General features: G+C 41.2%; 2 protein-coding genes across 5 annotated transcripts in view; one reads left to right on the top strand and one right to left on the bottom strand.

Annotated features, from left to right (window-relative positions):
* Nucleotides 1–1,101: 1,101 nt before the first annotated feature.
* On the top strand, nucleotides 1,102–4,797 carry b3gnt7l (UDP-GlcNAc:betaGal beta-1,3-N-acetylglucosaminyltransferase 7, like). The gene has a single exon (XM_030055065.1). It carries the CDS (start codon nucleotides 1,361–1,363, stop codon nucleotides 2,600–2,602), a length of 1,242 nt encoding a protein of 413 aa, XP_029910925.1. The 5' UTR covers nucleotides 1,102–1,360; the 3' UTR covers nucleotides 2,603–4,797.
* A 1,966-nt stretch (nucleotides 4,798–6,763) lies between these two features.
* The window catches only part of cep104 (centrosomal protein 104), a 42,705-nt gene continuing 23,654 nt past the window's right edge, over nucleotides 6,764–25,814 (bottom strand). For all 4 annotated transcript variants that reach the window (XM_030055061.1, XM_030055064.1, XM_030055062.1 and 1 more), the window contains 10 exons: nucleotides 23,138–23,314; nucleotides 18,896–19,096; nucleotides 17,770–17,865; nucleotides 17,424–17,511; nucleotides 15,961–16,036; nucleotides 15,387–15,495; nucleotides 13,100–13,238; nucleotides 11,992–12,059; nucleotides 8,883–8,970; nucleotides 6,764–8,179 (listed from right to left, as the gene is read on the bottom strand). In XM_030055061.1, coding sequence (XP_029910921.1) covers nucleotides 8,049–8,179; nucleotides 8,883–8,970; nucleotides 11,992–12,059; nucleotides 13,100–13,238; nucleotides 15,387–15,495; nucleotides 15,961–16,036; nucleotides 17,424–17,511; nucleotides 17,770–17,865; nucleotides 18,896–19,096; nucleotides 23,138–23,314 — 1,173 coding nt within the window. In that variant the 3' untranslated portion in view covers nucleotides 6,764–8,048. The remainder of the gene's footprint in view (nucleotides 8,180–8,882; nucleotides 8,971–11,991; nucleotides 12,060–13,099; nucleotides 13,239–15,386; nucleotides 15,496–15,960; nucleotides 16,037–17,423; nucleotides 17,512–17,769; nucleotides 17,866–18,895; nucleotides 19,097–23,137; nucleotides 23,315–25,814) is intronic.

Here is a 25,814-nt window from a genome sequence, read left to right as displayed (position 1 = left end):
TAGCCACTCATCCACCATTTGAGTAAGAGCAGTGACAGTGGAGTGCTCTTCCCTGTATGTATGTTGATAATCAGTGCTCAAATCATTAGATGCAAAATAGTGCTGTACTTGTTTAAACGCGATTTTCTCCATGATTTTACTAAGAGCAGGCAACAAGCTTATTGGTCTACTGTTCGAGCCACAAAAAGATACAGTAGAATTCTTGGGTAGTGGAATAATTTTTGCAGTTAGTTGGCCGAGTGCTGTGCTGCCACATATTTGCACTTCCAGGAAATGTCCACAAGGCGGTGCTACAGGCCACCTCATGCTTCTGCTCCTCACCATGCGCAGTCCTGTCCAGAAACTCAGTACATGTCACAGAACTTCACACTGTATCTACATGTAAAATGTAAATGCACATTTTTGACGGCATTAATGATGATGGCATTAGTTAAGTGTTAGCAACAAAAACACGTAGAAGGGAAATATGTTTCCATGGTCAAAAAATGGTCAATATTAGTGTGTGTAGATATGCAAACACATTTTGTTTTGGTTTATTATTGAAGGTTAATTATTTAAGCCTATAGACTGAAACACATTTTTAAACATTCGGGAGTATACATTTTATAAGACTAAATCTTTTTGTTTGTTCATTTTCGAAGGCCTATTACGGTGTGGTGTTTGGCATTATTAAGTTTGCTGGGATTTATTCGTTATATGGGGGTTTATACAGATGAAAATAATATTTAACAATCTGCGAAGGCCTAGTTGAAAGTAATAAGGCTATCTTTTCATTTTTTGAAATAATAATAAAATGAATTCCCTTATTCAATGTTAAAATTCATTCCCATATTCCTTATTAAAGTGTATTGCCTGAGCTCTCAACCTTAGCCTTCATTATGATCACTTAACAGAATGCCACAAATATCAAATTCTAGCTTTCGGCCTGATGTGCGTTGTGATATGGTGGACGTCTGGCTGATGTGTGTGTGAGAAAGGAGAAACCTCCTGCTCCCAGATCAGTTCAGGGGCTGGAGGGGAAGGGAGGGGAGGGGAGGCGGGAGGACTAGGAGAGAGGCGTCCAGCACTCCTGCAGTCAGTCTGCTGAGAGACAGAGGACCGAGGAGGACAGGGGCCATGCTGCACATCACACAGCTTTCTCCCGCACACAGAGGAGCCGTGCGGCTCCACTGAACGCCACTATGGCAAAACTGGGCCCTGGGGCCACTTTAGTATCGACGCTCTCATGTAGCCGACGACGCACCCTTGGGTGTCCAAACGCAGAGGGACGGCGGCGCTGGTTTCCACTTGTACACACAAATATGAAGCGCAATGACGGCAAAAGGTCCAACATCTGAGGGTCCCTCTGCGCTGCGAAAACATGGAACATTTTTTCAGAAGGAAGCGGGTCGGTCTGCTGAAAACCCTGCTGAGTTTGTGTCTCGTCTTTGCGTCTTTTGTCATGATCCATAAACTGAAAGTGGCAGATAAGGACGACGTGGGAGTTAAACATGTGAGGGATACCAGCTGGTGTGGGTCAGACTGTTTTTCATTCAAGAAGGGAGTCGTGAAAAGTAGTTTGGGGAGCTCGTCCTCTCCGGTGCTTGGCGACGAATCGGATGCGCAACGGGCGCGCGTCTCCAACGGGACTCCGGCTACATGGGACGCGCAGGTTCTCAACTGCAGCGAAGACTCGACGGTGAGGACCAAGGACTGGTTCCGGCGTTTGGACTCCAGATTTCACCAGTTTGTGTTGCACAGACACTGCAGGTATTTCCCGATGCTCATCAACCACCCGGAGAAATGCAGGGACGGCGAGGCGCACCTCCTCATGGTGGTCAAGTCCGTCATAGAACAGCACGACCGGCGGGAGGCGGTGCGCAAAACCTGGGGCAGGGAGCACACCGTGGACGGGAAGAAAATCAAAACTTTATTTCTGCTTGGAAGCCCGACGAATGGCAAAGACACCAAGAACCTCCAGAAGCTGATCGAGTACGAGGACATGATCTACGGGGACATCCTGCAGTGGGACTTCATGGACACTTTCTTCAACCTGACTTTGAAGGAGGTCAACTTTCTCAAATGGTTCGACATCTACTGCGCCGGCGTGCAGTTCATATTCAAGGGGGATGATGATGTGTTTGTGAATACCAACAACCTCCTGGATCTCATTGGGTTCAAGGTAGAGGAGCGCAAAGTAGCCGACTTGTTTGTGGGCGACACCATCTCCAAGGCGATCCCCATCAGAAACCGCCAGAGCAAATACTACATTCCCAAAGAGTTGTATGATAAGCCATATCCGCCGTATGTCGGGGGCGGGGGGTTTCTCATGTCCTCCCAGCTGGCCAGGAGGCTGTTCGTGGTCTCGGAGGACTTGGAGTTGTACCCCATCGACGATGTGTTTTTGGGGATGTGCCTGCAGAGGCTCCACCTGGCCCCGGAGATGCACCCGGGCTTCAGGACCTTCGGCATCACCAGGCGCAGGGTGAGCCCCATGAACAGTGAGCCATGCTTTTATAAAAACCTCATCGTGGTGCACAAGCTGAGCGCACAGGAGCTGCTCAGGATGTGGAGTGTGGTGCAAAACGAGGACCTAGTGTGCGCAAAAAGGACCTCACTGTGATGATCATGTGCAAAACTAAAGATAAATCACCAGAAACTCTTGGCAACATGTTCAGTGATGTGATGGGAAATGGGCTGACCTGAGCTGGCCTTCATCATCAGGCAATAGAAATAACAATAATAGTATATTAAAGGACCATACCAGTGATTCTGCATGTTTAGCATTGTACCTACAAAATGTAACTTTTCTAGGCTAATCTTTTCCCAAAGCAAGCAGTCATATTTTAGAACTCTGATATCATTTTCCTCCTTTTTATCCAGCCATTGGTTTCCATTCATTCCACTATGATGAAAATGAACTTTCAGAGACTTCAAACTTTCTTTACACCGGTGTTCCATCATTGTAATAAAGTTGTCCACATTAATTTTCCTAAAAGCAGCAGCACTGACTTGAAATTTGGCTCCATCCATCAGGGAAAACAGTCCCTGGGGAAACTTTTGCTTTCCACAGCCAATTCTCAGTTCTGTGGTTTATGAATGGTGACAACTTTGTTAGTTGCAGAAGCAGTACATTATAAGGCGGCTTTTTTTTTTTAACTAAAAATTCAAATTTGAATAGCAAGGGATTGTGATTATATGTGGTGAAATCTTGAGGACCCCTGCAAGATTTACAAAATAGTTTGTTGCAGTGAAAAATACAGAGAAATTGCCGGAAATGGGACAAACATTCAAAATCACTGAAATGGTCCTTGAAAGTGTGTTTTCATACACTATTTTCTCCAAAATGTAAGGTGGGTCATTAAGTTTAGGAGTGCCCACTCCACCCCTGGTGCTACTGAAAGCCAAAAGGTGTTTTTCCTACACTCAAGGGTAATGTATTGCCACAGAACGTTCCTATTTCATGAAATCACAAGTATACAGCTCCATGGAGAGGGGTAATGTCAGAAAAAAAGTGACTAGCTAGCACCAAGGGAAGGTTTCTGTGGCTCGGTCTTAAAAATGTTGGTAATTATTATTTAGTCATTGCTAAAAACTCGAAAGAAACATGATTCTGTGTTGCCCCTCTGCCCGACTGTTCATCCTGATGACATTTCAGGAGAAGAGAAGAGCCTTAGTTCTCTAGTTTCCTAATCAAGTTCAAGTTCAAGTAGTTTTTATTGTTATTATATTGAAGGTCAGTCAACTTTATGACGGAATTCCATTAACACTCCCTGAGAAATAAAATCATATAAGAACATGTAAGACATCTGGGAGATAGTTGCTCATTACAAAAGCTGATTAAACTTCTACACAGAAACAGACAGCATGTTTTTCAGATGGATGTCCAAGAGCTAACAGGTAAAAAAGGCTTTATGTCCCTGTGGTCTAGACAGATCAGCAATGATGCCATTCTAAACAGCCTAGTCATTTCATGGTTGTCAATGAGAAAAGGACAAGTTTTCCCTAGTGCCTCGATGCAAGATCACTGGCAATACTGGAGTTCTAACATCCCAGTGGTCCCCTTTCACAGTTGATTTTCAGCACAGTTGATTTTTTGGATTTCATTTCAGAACCTCTGCATGACTGTCAAAAGGAGCTGCAGCAGGAACTCACTGCACATACCTGTGAAGTTACATTGCATAGAAGAAAACAGATTAATTCTTATTTAGATGGTGTTTTTGTAGGGGGTTGAAACAGTAAAAAATGTTATGTGGTGGCTTTTTTTTTTTTTTTTTTTTGGTTGTTGTTTTTTAATTTAATATATTTTTTTAGTTTTAATTGTTTGTATACAATGTGATTTGCAGAGGCAGGTCAAAAACCAAAGAAGCTAAAGAGCTAAATATTGTAGATGTATGTATGATAGTGTAAATAAAACAGGACCTCTCTGTCAACTTTGTAAATAATGAATACTGCACCATTTGGCAAGGAAAGGCAGTTTCAGTTTGTTACGCATAATAATGTGCTTCCGCTTCATATCAGTGTGTGACTAGCGATAAAATTAATAGAGCAGCACATATTCACCAGGAATTCAGAGAATCAGATTACAGAAAATATGTGTCAAGTTCTGCAATACAATAAAAGAGGCTATTTTGTTCAGCAGATTTTCAATAAATGTGTCTTTATATGGTATTTGACTTGACCTCATTGCTGAGTAGAGGGCTGATGGGGGTGCTGACATGTGAGAACCTCAACAGTTATTGCTACTGGTATGAACTGTAACAGGAACCCTCTTTGTTACACAAAAACACAAACACAGCAACACCTGCAATACACAGCTTATTTAAGCTTTATTTAAGCAAATATAGAAGCAATTGCAAAGACAAAATAGCTGAATCATTTTGGTTTCAAAATGAATGTACAGAAAATGCGGACTTACAAAAGCACAATGAAAAATTTACTGTTCCAAAGTCTACACATACGGAGATTCCAAGAACAAAATTAGAGGCCAAGTCATATCTTCTTTATATATTGATCACTATAGTAATTTATAAGAACAGCCAAATTGTTTCTTCACTAAAATGTGGCAATGTTTACACAGTATCCATTAATAAAGGCCACACTGAGTACAATCACATACTCATTATTAATGGTCTCATCCTAATAACATTCAAATCTACATAAGGATATTTAATAATGAAAGGAGAGGACTGTTTTCTAGATGCTTCTATTAAAAGAAGCTGTTAAATGCAGAGATGTATAAAAATATGTTTTAAAGATGACTCACAATTTATTAGGATCAAAGTCTATAACACTGTGTAGCACAATAAAAGCAGATGCATTACCATATAAATGATTTATTTTGTGTTGATCCGAGGCAGAATTGAAAGTGTCTGAAGTGCTTGAAATGCTTTGCTGGAACAATGCTAAAACTAACATTTGCAGGAAAAATAGGGGCTATGTCAATTTTATATGTTCCTCTCCATTAAAGTCTATTCTCTCACTCTTTTTCATACATATAACTTTGTTAAACAAAATGTGCTCTGTTTCTTTCACCGGACTAGTGCATAAAGAAACTGCCATCTAATGCAGTCTGTTGTATATATGTATACACACACACACACACACACACACACACACACACACATATATGTATATATGTACGTATATGTGTGTGTGTGTGTGTGTGTATGACAAATCAGCAGTGAAGCATCATCACTTTGGCAAAGTGCTACCTTATGCCTTCTGAATTACAGACTGCAGTATTCACAATAGCAGGAAATAAGATCAATAAAAAGAACAGAACAATGTAAACAGGTTGCGAAGCATCAAGCTCACAGTAAAGCTACACTCAGTTTGTTGATGGCTTTAGAGAAGCGTTCAGCGTCCCTCTTTTCCTCTGTGCATTCAGGAAGTTGTTGCCTGCTGAAATGTTTTCCAAGGGTGGAAAGTTTCTGACAGCTACTGGCAGTCCCCTTCATCCCTCCCCTCCCCTTATGAATGTGAAGGCGTGATTGTAGGTATCAGTGATTAGGAGTGATGCTTTAATCAAAAATCAGGTGTGTGATAGTCACCATCCCCCACTCCTGGAGATGGAGTTAGTTAGATTGCACAACTGATCAGTACTCGGATTTCTTATGGGTAGTCCTTACCCTGTAATGATTCTTCTGAGATGTTTTGATTTGATTCCATACAATTCTAATTTAGTGTTATTACTATCAAAGGTTTCATACAAAGTTTTAGTGTGGCATGGTCTAAATGCACATTGAGCAATTCATCTAACCTGCAAATTTTTAAATTCAAGAGTAAACGCCAGACACCTCTAATATTTTGGCATGAGAACCCAGAAAATGAGCCAGACAACCCAGAAAGCCGGGCTCTTGGCTGTGTCCTGGAGAATGGAGTGGAGTTCCGCTAGCAGGACTGGCTGATGTGTGCAGGTACTGTTTGCCTTCATGTTTTGATGCATGCCTTCCCAGCACCTTTTCTGGTACACGTGCATGCTCTTCTATAAGCCAAAACCTAAAACCTAAAACCTTCTGTTACTCCACCCACAAGTTAAAGGGCAGCGATTCGTTCAGCCAATGGAAACAACTACACAAGGTACACATGTAGCTCCATGCACCAGGTGTAACTCCGTGAAAGCTACCTGAGAAATTGTGTCAGGTGTCAGGTCTGTCTGTAACTCGTGTTACCAGCTTGGCTGGTCTGGGATGCTTTACACCAAACCATCTAATGTTGGTGAGCCCGGCTTTCTCTGGACAGAGCGCTCACTCGCTACTGTTGAGGAGATTTTATTCTGTTGTTTTTTTGTTTTGTTTTGTTTTCTGCTTAAATTCATCACTTCCTGTGTGAGGGAGATTTCCCAGAAATCATACCCAATACCCAACCTAAAAAATGAACAATGGCGTTTTCCATGTAAACACTGTGGATGCGTTCCTCATTTCACTCATACATACATTTTTTTGCCTTCAAAGACATCTGTAAAGTCTTAGGCCTCATCGTTGGGGTGGGGAGGGGGGGCGAGGGGTGTTTTTAAACATGTAAAGCACTTTGTGCTACATTGCATGTATGAAAAGTGCTCTACAAATTAAGTTTGATTTGATTTGATTTGATCTATGTGCATCAAAGTGCACGGAACAACACGCAGTTAAAGGCCCAGTCCGCAGTGCGCATGGGGGCAGTGTGCTTTTAGTATTCCTACTCCTTTGTTTGATTGGCAGCCTAATGCTATTTTTCCATACACACGTGCTGGCCTGGCTCAGTTTGACTCGGTAGTTGGCCCTACTTTGGAGATGGTCCATCTCGGGTGTGCCAACTCGACATGCTTAAACTGGTATGGAAATGCAAATCAGCGCGGCACGGTTTGACTCAGCCTAGCCAAAAGTGACAATGAAAAAATCCTGTAAGTTGGCGGCATTTTAGGTGACTATACCAACCACTTCACCACTGCCACATCATTTACTACAAATAACACACCTAGACTCACTAGCAAGCTAACTTACCAGCTGAGTAAGCACTATAAAATGCTTCCTCTAGCTTCACCTTTCTCCACTGATCAAATGTTTCTCCACTGTTGTCACGGTGTCTCCTCTCGACATCATGATTAAGATTTGGTTTCTCTGATTTCCCAAACTCGGTTGTGTTCCTCTTTATTTTATCAATAAAGATGCGGGCTATCTGAGGGTCTGTGGTCCCTAATTCAACCCTCTCCACAATATGACATCACTTCCATGCCCGTAGCGTGCTCATGCCCTTTGGCATTAGATTAAAAATGCAGTAGGAAATTTGTGGGGCTGGGATGCCCTTCTCTGCTCTAGTTCCATTTTGTTATTTAAGCTATCATTTGGGGTTATTCATTGATTTATTTGCATGTTTGCCTGTTTGTTTTGGGGTAGTGGGAGGGGTGGTTCTTGCCCACTGTGAAGGTTTTGGTCAGCTTTTCATTTAAGAATCTTGGGGCAAATATCTCCAAATCTATCAGTTTTTTTAAAGCAGTGCCTACAGTATATGCAGGAAATGTTGCTCTATAAAGCCGCTGGGCTCCTCCTCTGGGTGGGTACGGGTCCCCGAGGTGCCTCAAGGCAGCCTCAGTGCTTGCCTGGGGTGTGCCTGCTAGCCCGTGGTGCAAGGGCCGGGATACGACTGCCTCTGCCCAAGGGCTTGGCTCTGGCCCCCACCGACCAGGCCTGCTTCAACCTCGCTCCGCCAACGGCTTTACCTGGACACAAGCACACAGAGAATGACCTTGAAGTACTGTAACCATAAGCACTTTTACGTCGTGGAGAACTGAGTGATTTTGTGTGTTGATTACAACTAAACAAAGCAGCCTGCATTATCGGTGATGTCAGTGTAAACAGGGAAGTGTCAGTAAGTGGTGACGCAGCTTCTTGCTGAGAAGTGTTGATGTCCTTTGATATTAAAATGAACGATGTCACATTCACGCGAGAATGCAAACTGCCAACTGAGAAGTAATAAAAATCTAAAAAATTATCTTCACACTAATATAATATTTACAAAAAACATATCTGTCGCAGCTCATTTGTGCTTGATTTTAAAGTTAATTTGCTGACACCAGCAGTTGACCTTCAAAGAGTCATCTGGGATGTGGGTGTTCCAACAAGTTAAACATGTGAGTGCTTCCACATCGTAGCAACCCATTCTTTTTCTTCTGATGAATGCAGCATCAGGTTTAACAAAAATGAGCAATGAAACGAAAACCGGTGTTATGATCTTGAGACATCATTCCTAATAAATTCATAAATATACACGAGACTGAGTTCGAAATCTGTCACTACTTCTGTGTGAACCACTGTGTGTTGCAAGCCAGGACACTGTAGTGGAAAAGCTGCAGCTTGAATTTGACCAACAAGCATGGGGCTTGGGAGAGGTGGTGGTAAGCAGAGAGTGAATGAATGCTTTACCTTGTGCTGGCTGGGTTCTCTGGCACACCGCAGTCCTCCGTGAGTTTTGTTTACAGCCCTCCCTGCCCATGAGGTGAGCCTTCCAGGCCTGAGAGAAGGACAAAGTAGCTCAGTAAGTCAGTTCCTCTCTCAGTTTCTTCTCGACAGGGAGAACCAGAGGCGACTATAGTCCCAGTCAGGGCCCGAATGGCTGCCCTCCCTCCCACTAACACTGTAGTCTTTCATTTGGTCTGTGCTGAGAGCTCTGGCCTTGAGAGTGTGAGTTTTCCCTAGCTGAAGTTATGAAGTGTGTGTGAGGTGAGAGAGAGGGAGGGAGTGCTGCACACAGTAGATCTGAAATGTCCAACAGTGTTTTTAATAGGGACGGCACAGAGGAGTTATAACTGACGTTGTTCAAGTAGTTAATGGTGATTTATAAAAACTATGAGGCAACAAACCATTGCAATAAAATGTACTGTATTTGAGAACTCCTTTACTTTTTGTCCTATGTTATTAGCATTAATTATTAAAAGGATACATCACCCATTTTTAAAAATGTGATATTATTTCACTTCCCCCTTAGCTGTTCTGTAGGACAGTAGTGGTGCTCTCTTCCTCTCATTGTTACTGAGTGCTGGATACTGGCTGGATGCTCCAAATGCTAACTGTTAGCCTCCTGCCACTGAGGTGGACTTCTTCATCTAGCCTGTATCCAGCACTCAATAACAATGAGAGAAGATAGCACCACTACTGTGCGACATAAGAGCTAAGTGGATGTCAAATAGCTTGTCCGATGCAGCTATTGGTCAAACAACATGACTGCTTAAGTGGTAAGTAGCAGCTGGAATGATACTTTCTGGTTAGTGCATGATATTCCACATATTTGCTTCCTCTGTGACTTAGACAACCACAACTAGTGGTATTAAACGTGTCAACATGGTAAAGGTACCTAATGAATCTACCAGTGAGCAACATAAGTTGTATAACATCAGCTGAACTCATTTCCCCTGAAAGTCCCTGTTCTCTCCATCTGTCCCCCACCCCCCTTAGCTATAGTGTCCAGTAATTGAGACACAAGTGTCCATTTCACAATAGATGGTGAGGTTTAAAAGCCCTTGGCAAAGTACTTGTTGGTCACCGGTGTTAACCAACAACTCCACTGACCTAATCCTGTGGGGCAGTAAACAAACCTTACAGGTAAATGACACGGGTATGTCAGAAGCATTAGCTCCATGTACAGTTAGGTCCACAAGTATTTGGACAGTGACACAATGTTCCTAATTTTGCCCTTGTACACAACCACAGTGGATTTAAAATGGAGCCATCAAGATGTGATTCAAGTGCAAACTTTACGCTTTAATTTAAGGGGTTGAACAAAAACATGGCATTAGGAATTACAGCCAGTTTTATACATTGTCACCCCCTTTATCAGAGGCTCAAAAGTAATTGGACACTTGACTAAAAAGCAGTTTCATGGCCAGGTGTGGCCTTTCTCCTCGTTATTCCATGACAAATTAAGAAAATCAAAGGTCTGGAGTTGTTTGCATTTGCATTTGGTAGCTGTTTATCGGAATCCTCGACATGTGATCCAAAGAGGTGTCTATGCAGGTGAAGGAGGCCGTTATTAGGCTCAAAAAGAAAAAAATCTATCAGACAGATAGCAACAACTTGAGGAGTAGCCAAATCAATGATTTGGTATATCCTGAAAAAGAAGGAATGCACTGGTAAGCTCAGCAAGGCTTATCTAATATAAGAGTTCAAATGCTTGCTCAGATTCTTGATTGCTGATGTTGGCTGAAGTCTCATTTCCAAAGTGGTGTAGCTAAGTAGGGCAGGTGAAACAGTGGTAAGGCTGATCCCAGCACTGGGAGGAATGGCTGTCTGAAAGTTGACCTGCTTGATTGATTAGACAGAAGTCACAGAAATGCCAGAAAGCAGAAGGTGACACCATTGTTACATTTCTAAGTAGGGCAGAGAACTATGCATATCACACATCCATTTTGACCTTTTCAACCACAAGTGAACAGATCCGACGGATTAGTAATGAATGAGCAGCTCCAAAGTCTTGATTTCTAAAGGCTGCTGATATGCGATCAGGAGCAGGAGGATGGACGTGGTTTATGTAAGATAAGATGAGACTTTACTCATCCCTGTGGGCGAGTTATATAATATTCAAGTTATATTCAATACTCACATTCCATTCAGATAGCAGGCTTGCTGATATTTTAAAGTCAGACTATTAGTGTCACACTTTAATGGCCTATAGGTGCATTGTTACCATAGCAAATGACACAAATGCCATTTTATTCTGAACTAGCCAAAAGGCCACAGCAAGCCATCTGATGTCCATTCTACTCAATTCAAGTTCTGCGACTGGAACCCACACTTGATCAGTCAAAACTAGAATACAATCAAAGCTTGGTTTGGGTCAAACATCTACATTGGTCTTAGCTATAAACTGTCCAACAATCTAAAAATGTCTTCTTTCGTTCCTTTAAACTATTCCGCATCTAAGGACTGTGATCATATTTTCTTTGTTTTGAGCTACATGAAAAGGTCCAGTACGCACATATGCCTCTCCTCTTTTGAAGTGTTTAATAGCCAAGAATAGTGTTTGCCCACACCTGTTTGCTGGGCAAGCCTGATATTAGTTATATAATATAAGTTCTCTGATGAGACAAAGGAGGAAGCAAAAAGCACGGTACAACAAGTTTTTGTCCCAAGGCCATAAAAGCTTTAACACATCCCAAACCCTAACTTCTTCCACCTTGTATTTTTACCCCATCTCATTAAGGTGACTTTCTCAGCTAGAAGGCCGTTCCTGTAAAATGTACAGGTAGTCTAGGAGGGCAATGTCCATAAAACAGTGTGTGCTTCATGTAAAAAGCTAATTCACTGACTAAATGGAAGGGACGTTTTACAGCTAAATTCAGCTTTAAGAATATTCAAACTTGCCAAAATTGCCAAATCTAATTGAAGGGACAGATGTTTTTCCAGTGCTGACATATTATTCCAGCAACTTCGCACCTTGCTAGTGTTGCATATATCACATAGCTAAGCATAGCTTAAGGACATTACAAAACCAGTATAGATGGGTCTGGTTATATAAGTTGCATGTACAGAATTTCACCTCCTCTCCAGGCCTGAAGTTGTTGTGACACAAAGGACAGTGGTTGGAGCCTTTACCCGAGACAGGGGCTGAAAGAGACAGAAACATGACACCTTTAAGCTGCCGTGGTCCATTAAATGCTCCCCAGAAAATGACAAAATGACACTACTGAAAAAGAGTGGGTTTAAATGTAAAAATATGCCACTGAAGAGTGATGAAATTAAAGTAACCACAAACAAATCTACAATAAGTACTGTATTTCACTGGTGTGTCTGTTTACTAATCTATCTACTGCAGGTTTCAAAAGGTAGAGGTAAGAGAGAATAGTACTTTACGGTGATACAAAAGACTCATGTGTTATTCATGCAAGCATATGGCTGGTGATTTGAAAGTTAGCATCCCAAACTCTACAAAGAGTTAGCACTGAAAGCAGTCGGCCCTCTCAGTATCAGTGTAACTGGCATTTAACCAGTTAGTCTCAATCGTTCAGTGGTCAGGAGCTGGCAGTGTACTGTTTTAGTATTTATGATGCATTTATCTTCCATGGAAAGATTGTAGATGCAAGCTCCCTTCTACATAATACTACCTAAAGGACTTTAACGACCATACGAATTTAAATGTAGGTAAATTCTAGTTAATGGGCCAAACATTCAAAATCACTGGTATGGTCCATTAAACTCAGCTTTCAGATGGTAAACATCATGATGAATCCTGGTTTCTTCCATTTCCTGAATTCTAACATCACCAAAAAGGAAATACACAAAGCATAGGAAAAAAATTATATTCATTTACAAAACAAACTGCACGAAATTAAGGATATTTATCACAAAAGCCATTTCGTGAGTTTAAAATACCATGGCAGTACACAGCTGCATATAGGATTGATTGATTTGTGGTTGACACTGCAATGGTTCATTTGTTCAAAAACATGAACTCACATGTATCATCATTAAGTTTATCGGGAGCCACTACAGCCTACAAAAAACTTTACTGGCAGCTTGATGGCTTCCAAGGACACTTCAACGTCATTTTGTGCTGTCAAGTTGTTGTGAGGCTTGTTACCATGTGACATGACTTCAGTGCTAGGATGGGGTTAGCACTAATTAGGAGAAAACAGCTGGAGACTTACGGTTGCAGGCAGGTCCCTGCGTGTGACGTGCCAGGTCATCAGTGGCCACAGCTTCTGAACATCGTGGGCATTGGCTGAACTTGGACCTGCTCTCACACTCACCCAGTAGGTGCTCTGTGAGGCTGGCAATCTCAACTACCTGAGTACACAACACACAAATACTTTAAGCTCCAAAGAGAAATTTATCAAGATAATTGTCCTTTGTTTAATCATTTATTTATATTTATTGAGGTGAAAGTGGTCTTGAGTTAAAAGAGGTGGGCTTGTTGTTGCAAGATGGCCAATTCATTGTTACCACAGTGATAGTTTGTGTGCTGGACAGGTCCAAGCTGTGAATGTGTTCACACATGGCAATATAGAACAAGTTGGGGCTCACAGTAGAGATAGACAGGAAAGGCAGGGGAGAGAGAGGGGATGACATGCAGCAAAGGACTTGAGGTTGGATTCGAACCCCGGTCGCTGCGATCGGGACTAAGCCCTGGTACATGGTGCACGCACTTTACCAGTGAGCCACCGGGGCGCCCCGAAAAGAGCATATTTGATTAGTTGTTGTTCCCTAGATAAATCCAAAGGTTCAAAGTATGGATTTTGAGTAGTTTCCTCAAATTTTCAGCATTTGACACTAGCTGACACTAGCCTTTAACCAGAGCCAAAAGCTGCCACTCTCAGCCTCTTCAGCAAGGTCTTTGAGGACTTTTCATTGGTTTGCTCCACCCCCATGTCCCTCATGAGGCAAACAGTTGATGTTTTGACAAAGCCGTGGCACCCCATCCCCCCAGGTAGCTGATGGTTCTCCAACCCGACCACTCTGCACTCAGCAGTGAGGTCCGCATACTTCAGCCTCTTCCTTTCCGAAGCCGCTTTTAATCCTGCCTCCCATGGAATGGTTAGCTCAATGAGGACCACAGTCCTGGAGCTGCTGGACCACATCACTATGTCTGGGCACAGATTTGAGCTGGTGATCTCGCTGGGGAATTGGAGCCTCCTGCCGAGGTCAGCTCTCATACTGCAGCCTTGGGTGGAGAAAGCTGCCCTCAGTGGGACACTATGAGTGGCCCTTGTATCCCCCCAGCGTTTTCTTACGAACCAAAGGTGATGGTCCATTGGTGGAAGATACCCTCTGCTCATTTCCTGCCTCCGCTTCTCCAGGATCTCACGTTAATGTGCACCATTCGATTTCATCTGACCACTTAAGGCCCATTTATTCTCAACATTAAATACGGATCCGGATACGGACGGAGCCTTCTGTCCGTGCTCCGCATTCATTTCGTCCGATTTCTGCACGATTCCATAAAGCTTACGGATACGGGCCAAACAGAGCAGTACCACCGGAAACCGTGGGGGCAGTGTTGCTGTCACTATCCGATACGTAGCTCTAGTGAGACACAAAGAAGAAATAAGGATGGCGGAACTTTTTGAGGAAAGGCTGTGCGAGTTGGTTAGAAACTATAAACATCTCTACGATGTTACTTCTTACACTGGGATAAACAAATGATACAGAACAGCTGGGAGGAGACTGGAAGGGAATTAAATGTGAGTTGGGCGGTAGCGAAAGAGAAGTGGAGGTCTGCTCCCTGGTGGATATATTGGTTAACATCCATGCCAACGTAAAGGATGCATGGAAGTATGTGGGCAGTGACGGTAACATCGTTTGAAACGGACTATACATTTTCGTACTTAAGGGAGCATAAATGGGCCTTAAGGATACCAAAAGCAGCAGCAGCAACTTTGTATATAAACTCTGGACAAAGCCACTCCTTTCAATGTCCTGCATTGACTTACCCCCGCCTTAAAAAGGATATATCAGACAATACAGAGCCCAACCAAGGACAAACTTTGATAAGCTCTGTGACGTATTTTGTTAAATGTCTTATCTTTCTGACTCTTAAAGCGGCCTTTTTGGTTTTGTGCCACCGCTTTCCTTGTTTGTTGTGCTCACTTGCATGGTTTCACCATGACGAATTTCCAGCAATGGGAGGGGAAGATCACTTATTAACTATAGGGGAAGCGGGAGGAGCTTGAGTCCACCATGGATTTTGGCAACAAACATCGCAGAGTAGAGTCATGCTTTTATCTCCGTAATGTACCCCTGTCTTCAAAACCCATCCCCACACAGTGACGTCACATTGTCATTGGTTAACTGTTGTTAAGTACAGCAGAGAAAGTGCACTGTATGCCAGGGATAAGAAGAGTCACATACTTGTTTTCTGAAACAGTGTTGTGCTCTTGTTTCATAGTCCACAGATGTACTAATAATAATGTACTAACCCCTTATCTAACAAGGTACCTGTCTACATTCGTCGCAGCGTCGGAGCATTGGACAATGCTTCCAATAGTGAAGGTCCAATCCATCCTCTGTGAATGACTCATCCTTTTTACCGCAGAATATGCACAAACTAAAATACAGAAAAATACAGAGTGCAAATAGAGCATTGAAAGATATACCGACTGTATAGCAACAGAAACATAAATTTTCTAGTACTCACAGGGCCTTGAACTACCATCAACATACCACTACACACATTCTCCAGACATCAGATCCTACCCACACTCGGTGGCCTAACAACTGAAGCATAAAATTTTGTAAACTGAAATTAGATTAACATAATAAACGATAACGTAACAAATACTTAACTGAGAAAGAAGTAAAAGTCTGTAAACTACCCAGAAAAGATTTGGTGTTCAACAAGGCAGTTGATAGGGCACCACTGCTGAAAACACATGTTAACATAGTGCCAAAATGAAAGTTGAGGCAATGTCTGCAGTCATCCGCTTATTCATTTACAAAGAATTCTTTGTTTTGCATCTTCACTTTATTCCCATGTTCTTAAGTTCCTCCCAATTGGTTGGGAGTTACTTACTTGTCCAGATAGTTGACAACTGATGGCTGGTCATATTCTGTAGCTGATAACTTGCTTTCACATTCCTGAGTGACACCTGGACATCAAAAAGGGAGAACTTATTGTCACTCTACTGCACAAATAAGAGGCATTGCATGACCAGCCTTGTCAGTACCTTCCAAGTATAATGAAAGCATGTTTGCACAGAGAGAAAAACAATATGGTCATGGTAAAACTTTAAATATACGCATTTGATAGTGTGCCAACTAGGTAGTAGCTCTCATGCTGACCTGTAGGTAAAAACAAAGGTACACACTAATGCAATGCACCAACACATTATTTGCATCAGTGTTCCGCTAGGGTTCAATTGCATGGTAACCCTATGGCTTTGTAACCTCACAACATGTTTAATGTTGTGAGTACGTCTGGGTTTTAGGGTCACAAAATCATAAACACTTAAATAAGCATAATGTCTCACATTACATATCTCAGTTAAGGCCAACCACCTGCGTCCCGCTGAAGAGCGACTGTTCTGACAGACAGTATAGGCACAAAACACTTCCTGGAATTTGCCCAGAATTTACCTCGTCAAATGATGTGGTAAAATCCAAATATTCTTACTCAAAGGATTCCGTGCTTGGACCTTGGGGTCAAGATGTTTTATGAGTCAGTGTTATTTTAGGGTTATTTGTAACTGTTACTTGCGGTGCTTTGGGATGGAAGTTGCCTAATGACTTAGATGATGTGTGACCATAAATGTAGATCTTTAAAATAGTAAAATTGTCTAGTAAATCGGTATTTTGGCAATATATTTTGCATTTTAATTAGGGTGACTGAATGCTCCAGGGACTATCTGCTGGTGTTGCTGGTGTATGTAGGATACGCAGTGGGAGGCACAAAGGAAGCCCAAAGTTCCTGCTGGAACTTCAGGGGCAATTTTTCATAAAACAAAAATGAAGGGAGAGAATGGCGCAGGCCATAAAGCAGATACAACTCAGCCACTAAGAAAGCCGCACACTGCAACTCACTTGGGTTTATTTTAAACAACGAGTAACATTTTAGAGTCTTCAGGGTTTTGAAGACACAAATACACAAGTATTTAAATACACATGTATTTATAGGACTGACGACCACAGGTAATCAGAAATAATTAGGTGCAGGTGTGGCCACAGAAAAACCTGTGAGTTTGTGTGCAATTTTTGTGATGGTCTAGTCGAGATATAATTGCGTACATATTTCAAGTATACATGATGTAATCAAGATGATGAAGCTCAGGATTATTTGGTATATATTTCTTCTGTCCTTAAAACTGATATCTTGCTGCTGCACAGGTGTGCTGTCATATAAATACAAGATGCTTTTTAGTTTGTCACTTTAAGATGGGTCCTGTTTTAGCAGGTATCAAAGAGTGCCTTACTAAGCATGAGAGGCACTGAAGTGCTTTTTTCTGCTCATTCATTTTTGAACATCCATGTACAGTATACCTGTTTTGCCAGCCTTAGGAGACTCTTTCTCAACCATGGGAGCTTCTTTCCCCCGTGTTTGTGCTTTGGTCCTTTCATTGCCCTTTTCCTTTATAAGGAAACAGAGAAGTACAAATCTATGTCAGGAGGTACAGATTGCAAGACAGATGCATTCACACAAGGAAAGCCCTTAACAACTTTTAAAGTGACTTAGACATACAACTGTAACTTAGTAATGGAACCTGTGTTCCTGTGTACTGTATTTGAACAAGCTAGTTTGTGAACATCTCCAGAGTATAAATTCCACAAAGTCTATGTGGACATGTTGGGATGATGTAATGGCACTGGCGTTGACAGCTCCACCTACACTGATCTCCTTCAAAGCAGCCAGCTGCTCCTGCAGAGATCGGATCTCCTCCTTTTCCTGTTGTCCATCTTGCTGGCCATCTCTCTTCTTCTGAGTCTGCATTAATCGATACATTGTGGCAAGATGTTAGCACCATAATCAACATCACTATTCAATTGTTCCCTCTCTGCTCTGCCTTTCCTCTCTCTTTGTCCAATTCTTTTGTCCAACTCTCACTAATTGTTACTGCCATTTCAGCATCATGTTTGTTGTTTGCTCATCAAATTTTTCTCATCTTCCTCTCTTCTTTTCTTTTAAAGGTGCATGAATTATAAAGTTCTGCAGATTTCAGTAGTGTGGTGTGGTGTGGCAAAATCTCAACCAGATGAGAGCATGACCAGACGTTATGAGTGTTGAGTTCCACTCAACAGCACAGGCATTACCTAAGTGGAAGGCCAGACCTTTAAAATGCCTGTGAGAAATGAGGCTGGTCATCACTGGATGATTCAGAAAAACACCGCACTCAAAAATTAATTAATTCAATAAATATGCCAGCACCAGGCTTTGGTACATTGCCTGACTTTCTTGCTGGCTGCAGTAGGGTGTATTCACATTTACACATTCACATTCACATTCTGTAATGATGATGTGAAACACAATAAATGTAAGTATTGTGTTGATTTTGAGAATACAATGTTATCTATGTTATTTAAACCAATAAAAAAAAAACATGCATGCATGTTCCATGTCTCACTGGTCTTTTTGGGTGTTTGAGTTGACATCATGTGAGCTCATCTAAAAAGCTGCACTTTTCTCAACTTTAGGAAGTGCTCCCATCTACCTAAAAACAAAACAAGTTGCAATACTTTCTCCATCCACATCAGTGTTATTCCTTTAAATTAGCTTTAAATGTAACACACAAAAAACAACACCTAGTTTTGTAAAAAAAAGCTGAATAATGTGGACATGTTGTTAACCTGGCAAAATTTCAACCAACTAATATCGCATCAACAGGAAGTTTAAGGCGTTTAGGTAGTTGAGGGAATGCTTGAACTAATTTGAAAGTCCCCTTGTATAAGTGAAGAACATGAAAAAGTGAAATATTAGTGAGCTGTCCAGCTGCAACAAAGACAAAAATGCTTCTTGCCTGGGTCTCCACCAGCCTCCCGTCGATCCTGGCAAAGCTATCGAAAAGATTTTTGTAGAGGATGTTCTTCCGTGTTGCAGCATCATTGGCTGGAAGGAAGCTGAGGACAGCGTTTCTGTGCTGCTGGTACATGGATAAGACAATGCGGACTGCCAGCTCTCTAACCACCGATGCATTGTGCTCCAGTGCCCCTGTACAGAACTGACAGGAAAACAGGTGTCCCATTATCATGTGACCATCATGAGTCATATTTACAACACAATGTAAATCAATAAATGTGGACCTCAGGAAGAGTAGCTGATCCCCTCCAAAAAAGTATTTTAATATTTAAGCGCTTAAGTATTGAAAGTATTACAAGTATTGAGATTAAATATTACAATTTGAAACAAAATTTTCTTATTTCTTTTTATTTCTAATTCTTGGGTTCTGTTTTTCATAGTTTTCTTGTATATTTGATTGATTTTTTTTTGGTAATTTCATGCTCATTTTCTCATATCTGAATTTTATGTATATATTATATCTCATATTACATATATTTATTAACTATAATATAATGATTCATAATTTTGTAGTGTTTAAAAAATCTGTTTTGTTTTTGCATAAATATATATATAAAATTTGTTGCTTTCAATGGTTTAAATGCTAGTGATAGCTGCAAGCATCTAAACACAAGAAATCTGATATCAATACAGCATCACTCATAGGACATTTAAATATATACTTTTTCTTGAAATTTTGTTTCCTTTTTTTTTTTTTTTTTTTTACTTATGTTTCTTTAATTTTTTGGTAATATGCTACTTGCCTTTTCTCCCAATGTTCTTGAATGAAATCAGGGAATTTGCTCAGATTTCAGAGGGATACACGTTCTTCAATTGCACATTAAAGGTAACAGTTCATCAAGAAGCCTAATATTTTGTCCTGGCTGTTAACTGACTGCCATGTACACAAACGTGACATTATGGAGGAAGTCCCTTGAGAGCCAAACACATCATGATGTATGAAGAGACTATTATGCAATGTAATCTCTGTGAAAAGAGGAACAGTACAATGACCATCCTAGAAATGGAGAGCGTTAACATCCTGAGGTAAACTGTGTACAAAGGGCACCCATCCCTCACTCAGCAGACCGGGGGACAGGCAGCCATTATTCTCTGTTGTCTCCACTGACCGCTCCTCATTTTAATTACAGGAAATTCAATCACCCTTCTTTTACTCTGGCTCCCGCCTCCCAGCAAATCACCCAGGTAACAGAGGAGGGAAAAGGAAAAATGTACAAGCCATAGCTAGGCAAACACTCCAGAGCTATCAAAAGATCTATCCAAATAAGCTAACAAGAAAACAGATGACACATACCAATGGATGTTTTATTTAAATGGCACCAGGCTTAGACTACAGGCTTTTACTCTGATGTTAGAACGCAGACCCTGTAATTATGTGTTTGTGCCTATTAGAGTCATTGAGAGAAGTATTGTTTGTTAGCACGTAACTACATGTGGCAGCATGTAATCCTGTTTGAGACCTCACTTCAGATTTTGGAACAGACCTTGTTTACCACAGAAGTTAAAAAACAAACAAACAAACAAACCAAACAAAACAAAACACACACACACACACACACACAAAAACACATTCCATTTTCACTTGCAAGATGGAGCATATCTTTATAGTCATACTGCTATGCCAAGATTAGATCAAACCGAACCACCTCCTTAAGGGGTTGAAATAGAGTAGGAGAAAATGAGAATCTGTGACATGTTTAGAGACAGTAGACAGTCTTTGTATTTGTAACTTTGCATTTCTGTTACAGTTGCTCAAATATACTGTATAATACAGGGCAAGAAGATGCACATAATGTCTTGAATTAAATTAAATACAGTACATCAAAAACAAAGTAATTAAAAAGAACAGAAAAAGAGAAAATAGTTATTGAATAAGTCTTTCTTCATTCTTAAATGAGAGTCATTTTTACTTCAAGACTACTTTTAATTTCAAGTCGTGGAATTCTCTCTGGTTTCTAATTGAGCTGTTAAACTAATGTGACAGCCAGGAGAGAAGCCGGGGCTATGGAACAAAGCAGAGCCCTAGTGTCACTTCTCAATCCAGACTGAAAATGTTTCCCAAGCAAACATGAGAGGCAGCCGACACAAAGGGGCCAAGGCTAGCAAGCATGCACAAACATGCAAACATGGGCCACCCAATTCCACCTGTGTGGTTTCAGCTTCAGAGAGGTGGGGAACTCAGAGGGCAAACCTAACAATTTGTCCTCACTCCCGAGGGCTGTGCAGAGCCAAGAGGAGGGCTGAATAGATGTACGGGTGGAGGGCCTGTCATAAACTACAGAGGGAGGAAAGGACAGCTCGATGGCCTGCCCAGCCCTGTCAACAGTGGATAGTTTGCACGTAGATACTAGGTCACTGTTGGAAGCCAGAGGAGTAAAGGAGATGCAGAGTGGGTGCCAATGGTGACAACATTGACTCAGCTGTCTGGAGACTACTGACAGCCTGTTTGGGTAAACTGAATGCTGACTGCATCCCTTTCTGTTACATCTCAAACAAACTGCTATTATTCATGACAGATGCCCACCTGGAAAATGGAATAATACAGCTATAATTTTATGTATCTGTATGGCATGTCCTACCCAGCCACAGGTGGTTTGTGATAATTATGACTGAATAATTATAACTGATGAATTATGACAGAGTGGAAACGGTACTACTGGCGAGTGAAGATGGCGCTTTGCCAAAAAGCGATCGCCAGGGTGTTTGCCACCAGCATTACTCTATACATCTATTTAAGAGGAATGCCACGCACTGTAAAATGTTCTTTCTCAATCCTGTTGGTAATACTGTGAGGGATCAGCTGTCAAGATGGATTTGTCAGACTCAGGAGGGTCAGGTCACATGAACGGCTTGAGTACCACAGATGCTGATGTGGAACACAAATTATCAATTCAAACATCTTGTGTATGATCACAGTACTTCCTGTGGATAATGGAAAGGCATATTATGCTATAGAAAAATGGGAGTTCATCCATTTTGAAATTTGGTATTATGTATTTTTGGTATTATTACCAAAAATGTTACTGAGTGCTGGATACTGTCTGGATGCTCCAAATTCTAACTGTTAGCCTACTGCCGTTGAGCTGGACTTCCCCCAAGATAACAGTCTTAAAAAGAATGTTATGGGTGAACTATCCCTTTAAAGGACCCCAGTTGGACTGACATAGGTGTTTTGAAGGCTGATACCAATACTGAAATAAAGATTTGACACCATGCAAACAGTTGATATTTCGTGCCAGTGTTAATGATCTCCACCAGGCAGTAGCCGGGAGGGAATCAAGCATTCAGTCGTGAGTGTCTGTCTGCCACTAATCTCACAGAATACTAGGCCTATCAACCTTACATTTTTGTGCATAGCTATGACTGTATGATCAAGAGCCTCTCATGGTTGTGGTGATTCAAAACCTTTGAAAAACCTGTTTTATACCACAAATGAGTGCTCACTCCTCACTACTCTTAACCGGTGATCAACAATTGCTTCAGGTTCAAATCTTTTTTTTTTCTCTGTCAATTCTTTACCCTAAGGACAACCAATCATGTCTTAATGCCACAGATTCAAACATGATTATTATTGTGTCTTCTTGCAAGACATTCAAAAGCTTCTGGATTTTTTTGTTGACATTTTACATTGCTAGTCAATTTGTAATTGTTCCTGTCCAGTTGTGCACGCCCAGTTAAAAAAACACTGTGGCTTGTATTCATTCAAACAGAAATTACAGCATTGCGGCCATTTAGGAAAAAAAATCAATAATGTCTGCCAGCTGCTGATATGCCTTTGTCAGTTAACTTATCACTTATGGTGGCAATACACTGGGCAATTTTTTGGTCAACATGATCAACAGCCGACCCTGCAGTTCCTGTTCACTACCCACATGCCACCAGACTAACCTGGAGGAGATCTGCACTCTACTGGGTACATTTTCTAGTTATCTTTACATTTCACCATTTTCAAGACAGAAAAAAAAGTTTTTCAGTGTTTTTCAAACTCTTCATTGAAATCCAAGCTAATAGTAATATTAATGCTAATACACATATTAGTAGTAATACTACTGTATTTTACAGTATAGTAATTGTATCTGTTCATATTTGATTTTAACAATACACCTGCCTTCCACAAATAAAAGAAATTCATGTCACTGAAAAGAATGGATAGACATAGGTAGCACGATGCTAGGTCTTTTACCGTCATGACATTGTCCAGAGTAAAGCCAGAGCTTTCTGTGCCCAGATCAGCAAGCAACTTCTCCAGCAGTTCAGTCCGGCTCTGGGCCAGCCGGGTGGGGAAGTTTGATTTGAAGGGCTTGACCAACTCACTGGGGATTACTTGCAAGACCCGCACCTCCTTCAAAGCAGCAATTTCCTAAATGAGAAACATCAGGGATACAATGCCTTTAAAATCATTTACTTCAGTGAGCCAAAAAATAAACAGTATTTGACAAAAACTGAGGTTAGATGCTGCATTGTCTTTGTTGTTAGTCCAACCAACACAGAATTATGTACCATTAATCTAAGCAACATGCCTATCACCTGTCAGCCAAATCGGTCTTATGCTATACATGGTGATTTGTCATTCAACATGAGCACGGGGCAGAGAGACAAGTCATGACAAAGAGTGTTACAAGTGAGCAATTCAAGTGAGGCCGAGAGGGAAAATCTTCTCTCAGCCATTTGCCATTTTAGTCACACGAGGTGAGTGAAATGTGTGCTGGGAAAATGGGAAACAACAAAAAAACAAACCAAAGAAGTAATAAATAAAAACATTTATGCTGAAGGTCTTTCTTCCCTTTTCTTAAATCACTGAATGGTTGGAGAGAAGAAATATTTTCATGTGTGATGATCAAATGTAATTTGGCCTTCAAATACAAAGGGCCATTCATTCAGTGCTTTGGACAGTTAATCGTAGCCCTTAAAAAGTCCAGAGGGGATGGGCATTGATTTACGAGGGCCAAGTTCCCTTGGAAAAGGCTAACACATTTCTGGCCTAACTTTGCCATTGAATCAGCAGCAACTCTAGCACAAAAACACATCCTCCTTTCTGACATCAACACAAAATACACACCCATGCATGAGCGCAGACACAAGTAAGCAAGCAACGTATTGTACCCTCATACATTCTTCATCACTTCATCCACCAGCCCAGACAACACTTTCCAGTCTCACTCGCCTATACATGTTGAAGGGTCACACTCAGGTACTATGTGCAAGCAACACACACACAGGCTTTGCTGTTTCACACACCAATGGCTGTGTTCCATTAACAGGCTCAGCGGAGGCAGTCCAAACAGCCCAGGGTGACTACAACATGGGGCTTGTTGAAGGGCTGGGGCAGAGCATGACAACACGTCAGACACCTCCTAACTCACCTTCTATAGTTCTAGCTGCAGTATGGCACACTCACACTGCAGCTGAAGTCTTACAGAGTCACTGAATCAATCTCATATTACCCAGGGTGTGCCAAATAGGAGATTTTTCAAATCCTTCATAATGCTACCGATTTAAAAACAAAACGAAACAAAGCAAAACAACACAAAACAAAATCAAAAACCCAACCCAACTTGACTGAACATATGAAAGTTGTCAAACTAAAAAAGGGCTTCTGTTCTGGATAAATGGAAGTGTGAACATGAAGTGCAATATACAGTGGTGGAAAAAAGTTTTCGGACACCCCATGCATTTGTGAAATATTGCATTAAGAATCACTCTTAGGTCTTCAAGTGTAATTTCTTTTAGTACAGTCACAGCCAAAATATTAAACAAATCCTAAAAAAGTCATTAAAAACTTAAAAATTGATTGGTTCCATAAAAATACATTAGAAATTTTGAGTATTGGGTCATTTTGGTACCAGTGATGAAGGTTGTTCTTTTTATTAAAAGACACAATTTTTGTTGCCAAGCTTCGTGTCTATATAAAGCCAGCACATCTGAAAGTTCTTCAGACACAAAAATGGCTAAAACAAGGAACCTGACGCAGGAAACACGCCTGAAGATATAGATTCTCAGCCAGGAAGGGTACAGCTGCCGCCAGATAGCCAGGAAGTGCAGATGCAGTCCTTCAGCAGTTGGATCCACTCTGCAGAAATACAGACGAACCAACAGCTTGGAAGACAAACCAACATCTGGGCGTTCAAGGGTTTCTTCAGCAAGAAATGACCGCATCCTGATCCGCATGTGCAGGCAAAACCGCCGAATTACATCACAGGAGCTTCAGCAGCAGTGGTCAAACCAAACTGGTGTCCAGTGTTCCACCCGCACTGTACGTGGCCGACTTTTAGATCATGGCTTAAGGTCCTACAAGGCTATCAAGAAGCCCCTGATCAATAAGAGACAGAGGCTAGCCCGGCGTCATTGGGCCCAGGCACACAAGAACTGGACAGCCAGGAACTGGAAGAAGATTCTGTGGTCAGAAGAATTTGTCAAGAATTTAGTTTTGTTAGTTTTTCTTATAAACAATAAACAAAAAAAAATATAATTTGTATTTGTTTGTATCTGTCTAATGCAGCCACACCTTGTGAAACACAAAAAAGATTTTTCCACAAATATTTCATGATAATATTTGAGATTGTGTAAAATTTTAAGGGTGTCCGAAAACTTTTTTTCACCACTGTATTATGTTTTTTCATGGTGAAAAACACACCATTAAAAATTACTTAAGACATCAGAATCATTCAGGTCTGTAATTGAGATCATTTAAGACTTTTTCTGTCTTTCTAAGACATAGACACTGCTCTCTTTAGCTTTCATACTGATAATGATAAGATTGTATTTAGATTTTGGTGAATTTTCTCACATCAATTAACCTTACATACTTTCATAAGTCATACAAAATGAATTATAATGAATATTAGTTTGTCTGAGAATTG

This window comes from Myripristis murdjan, chromosome 7, assembly GCF_902150065.1.
Source record: "Myripristis murdjan chromosome 7, fMyrMur1.1, whole genome shotgun sequence".
NCBI lineage: Eukaryota > Metazoa > Chordata > Actinopteri > Holocentriformes > Holocentridae > Myripristis > Myripristis murdjan.
This window is presented reverse-complemented; position numbering and strand designations above follow the sequence as displayed.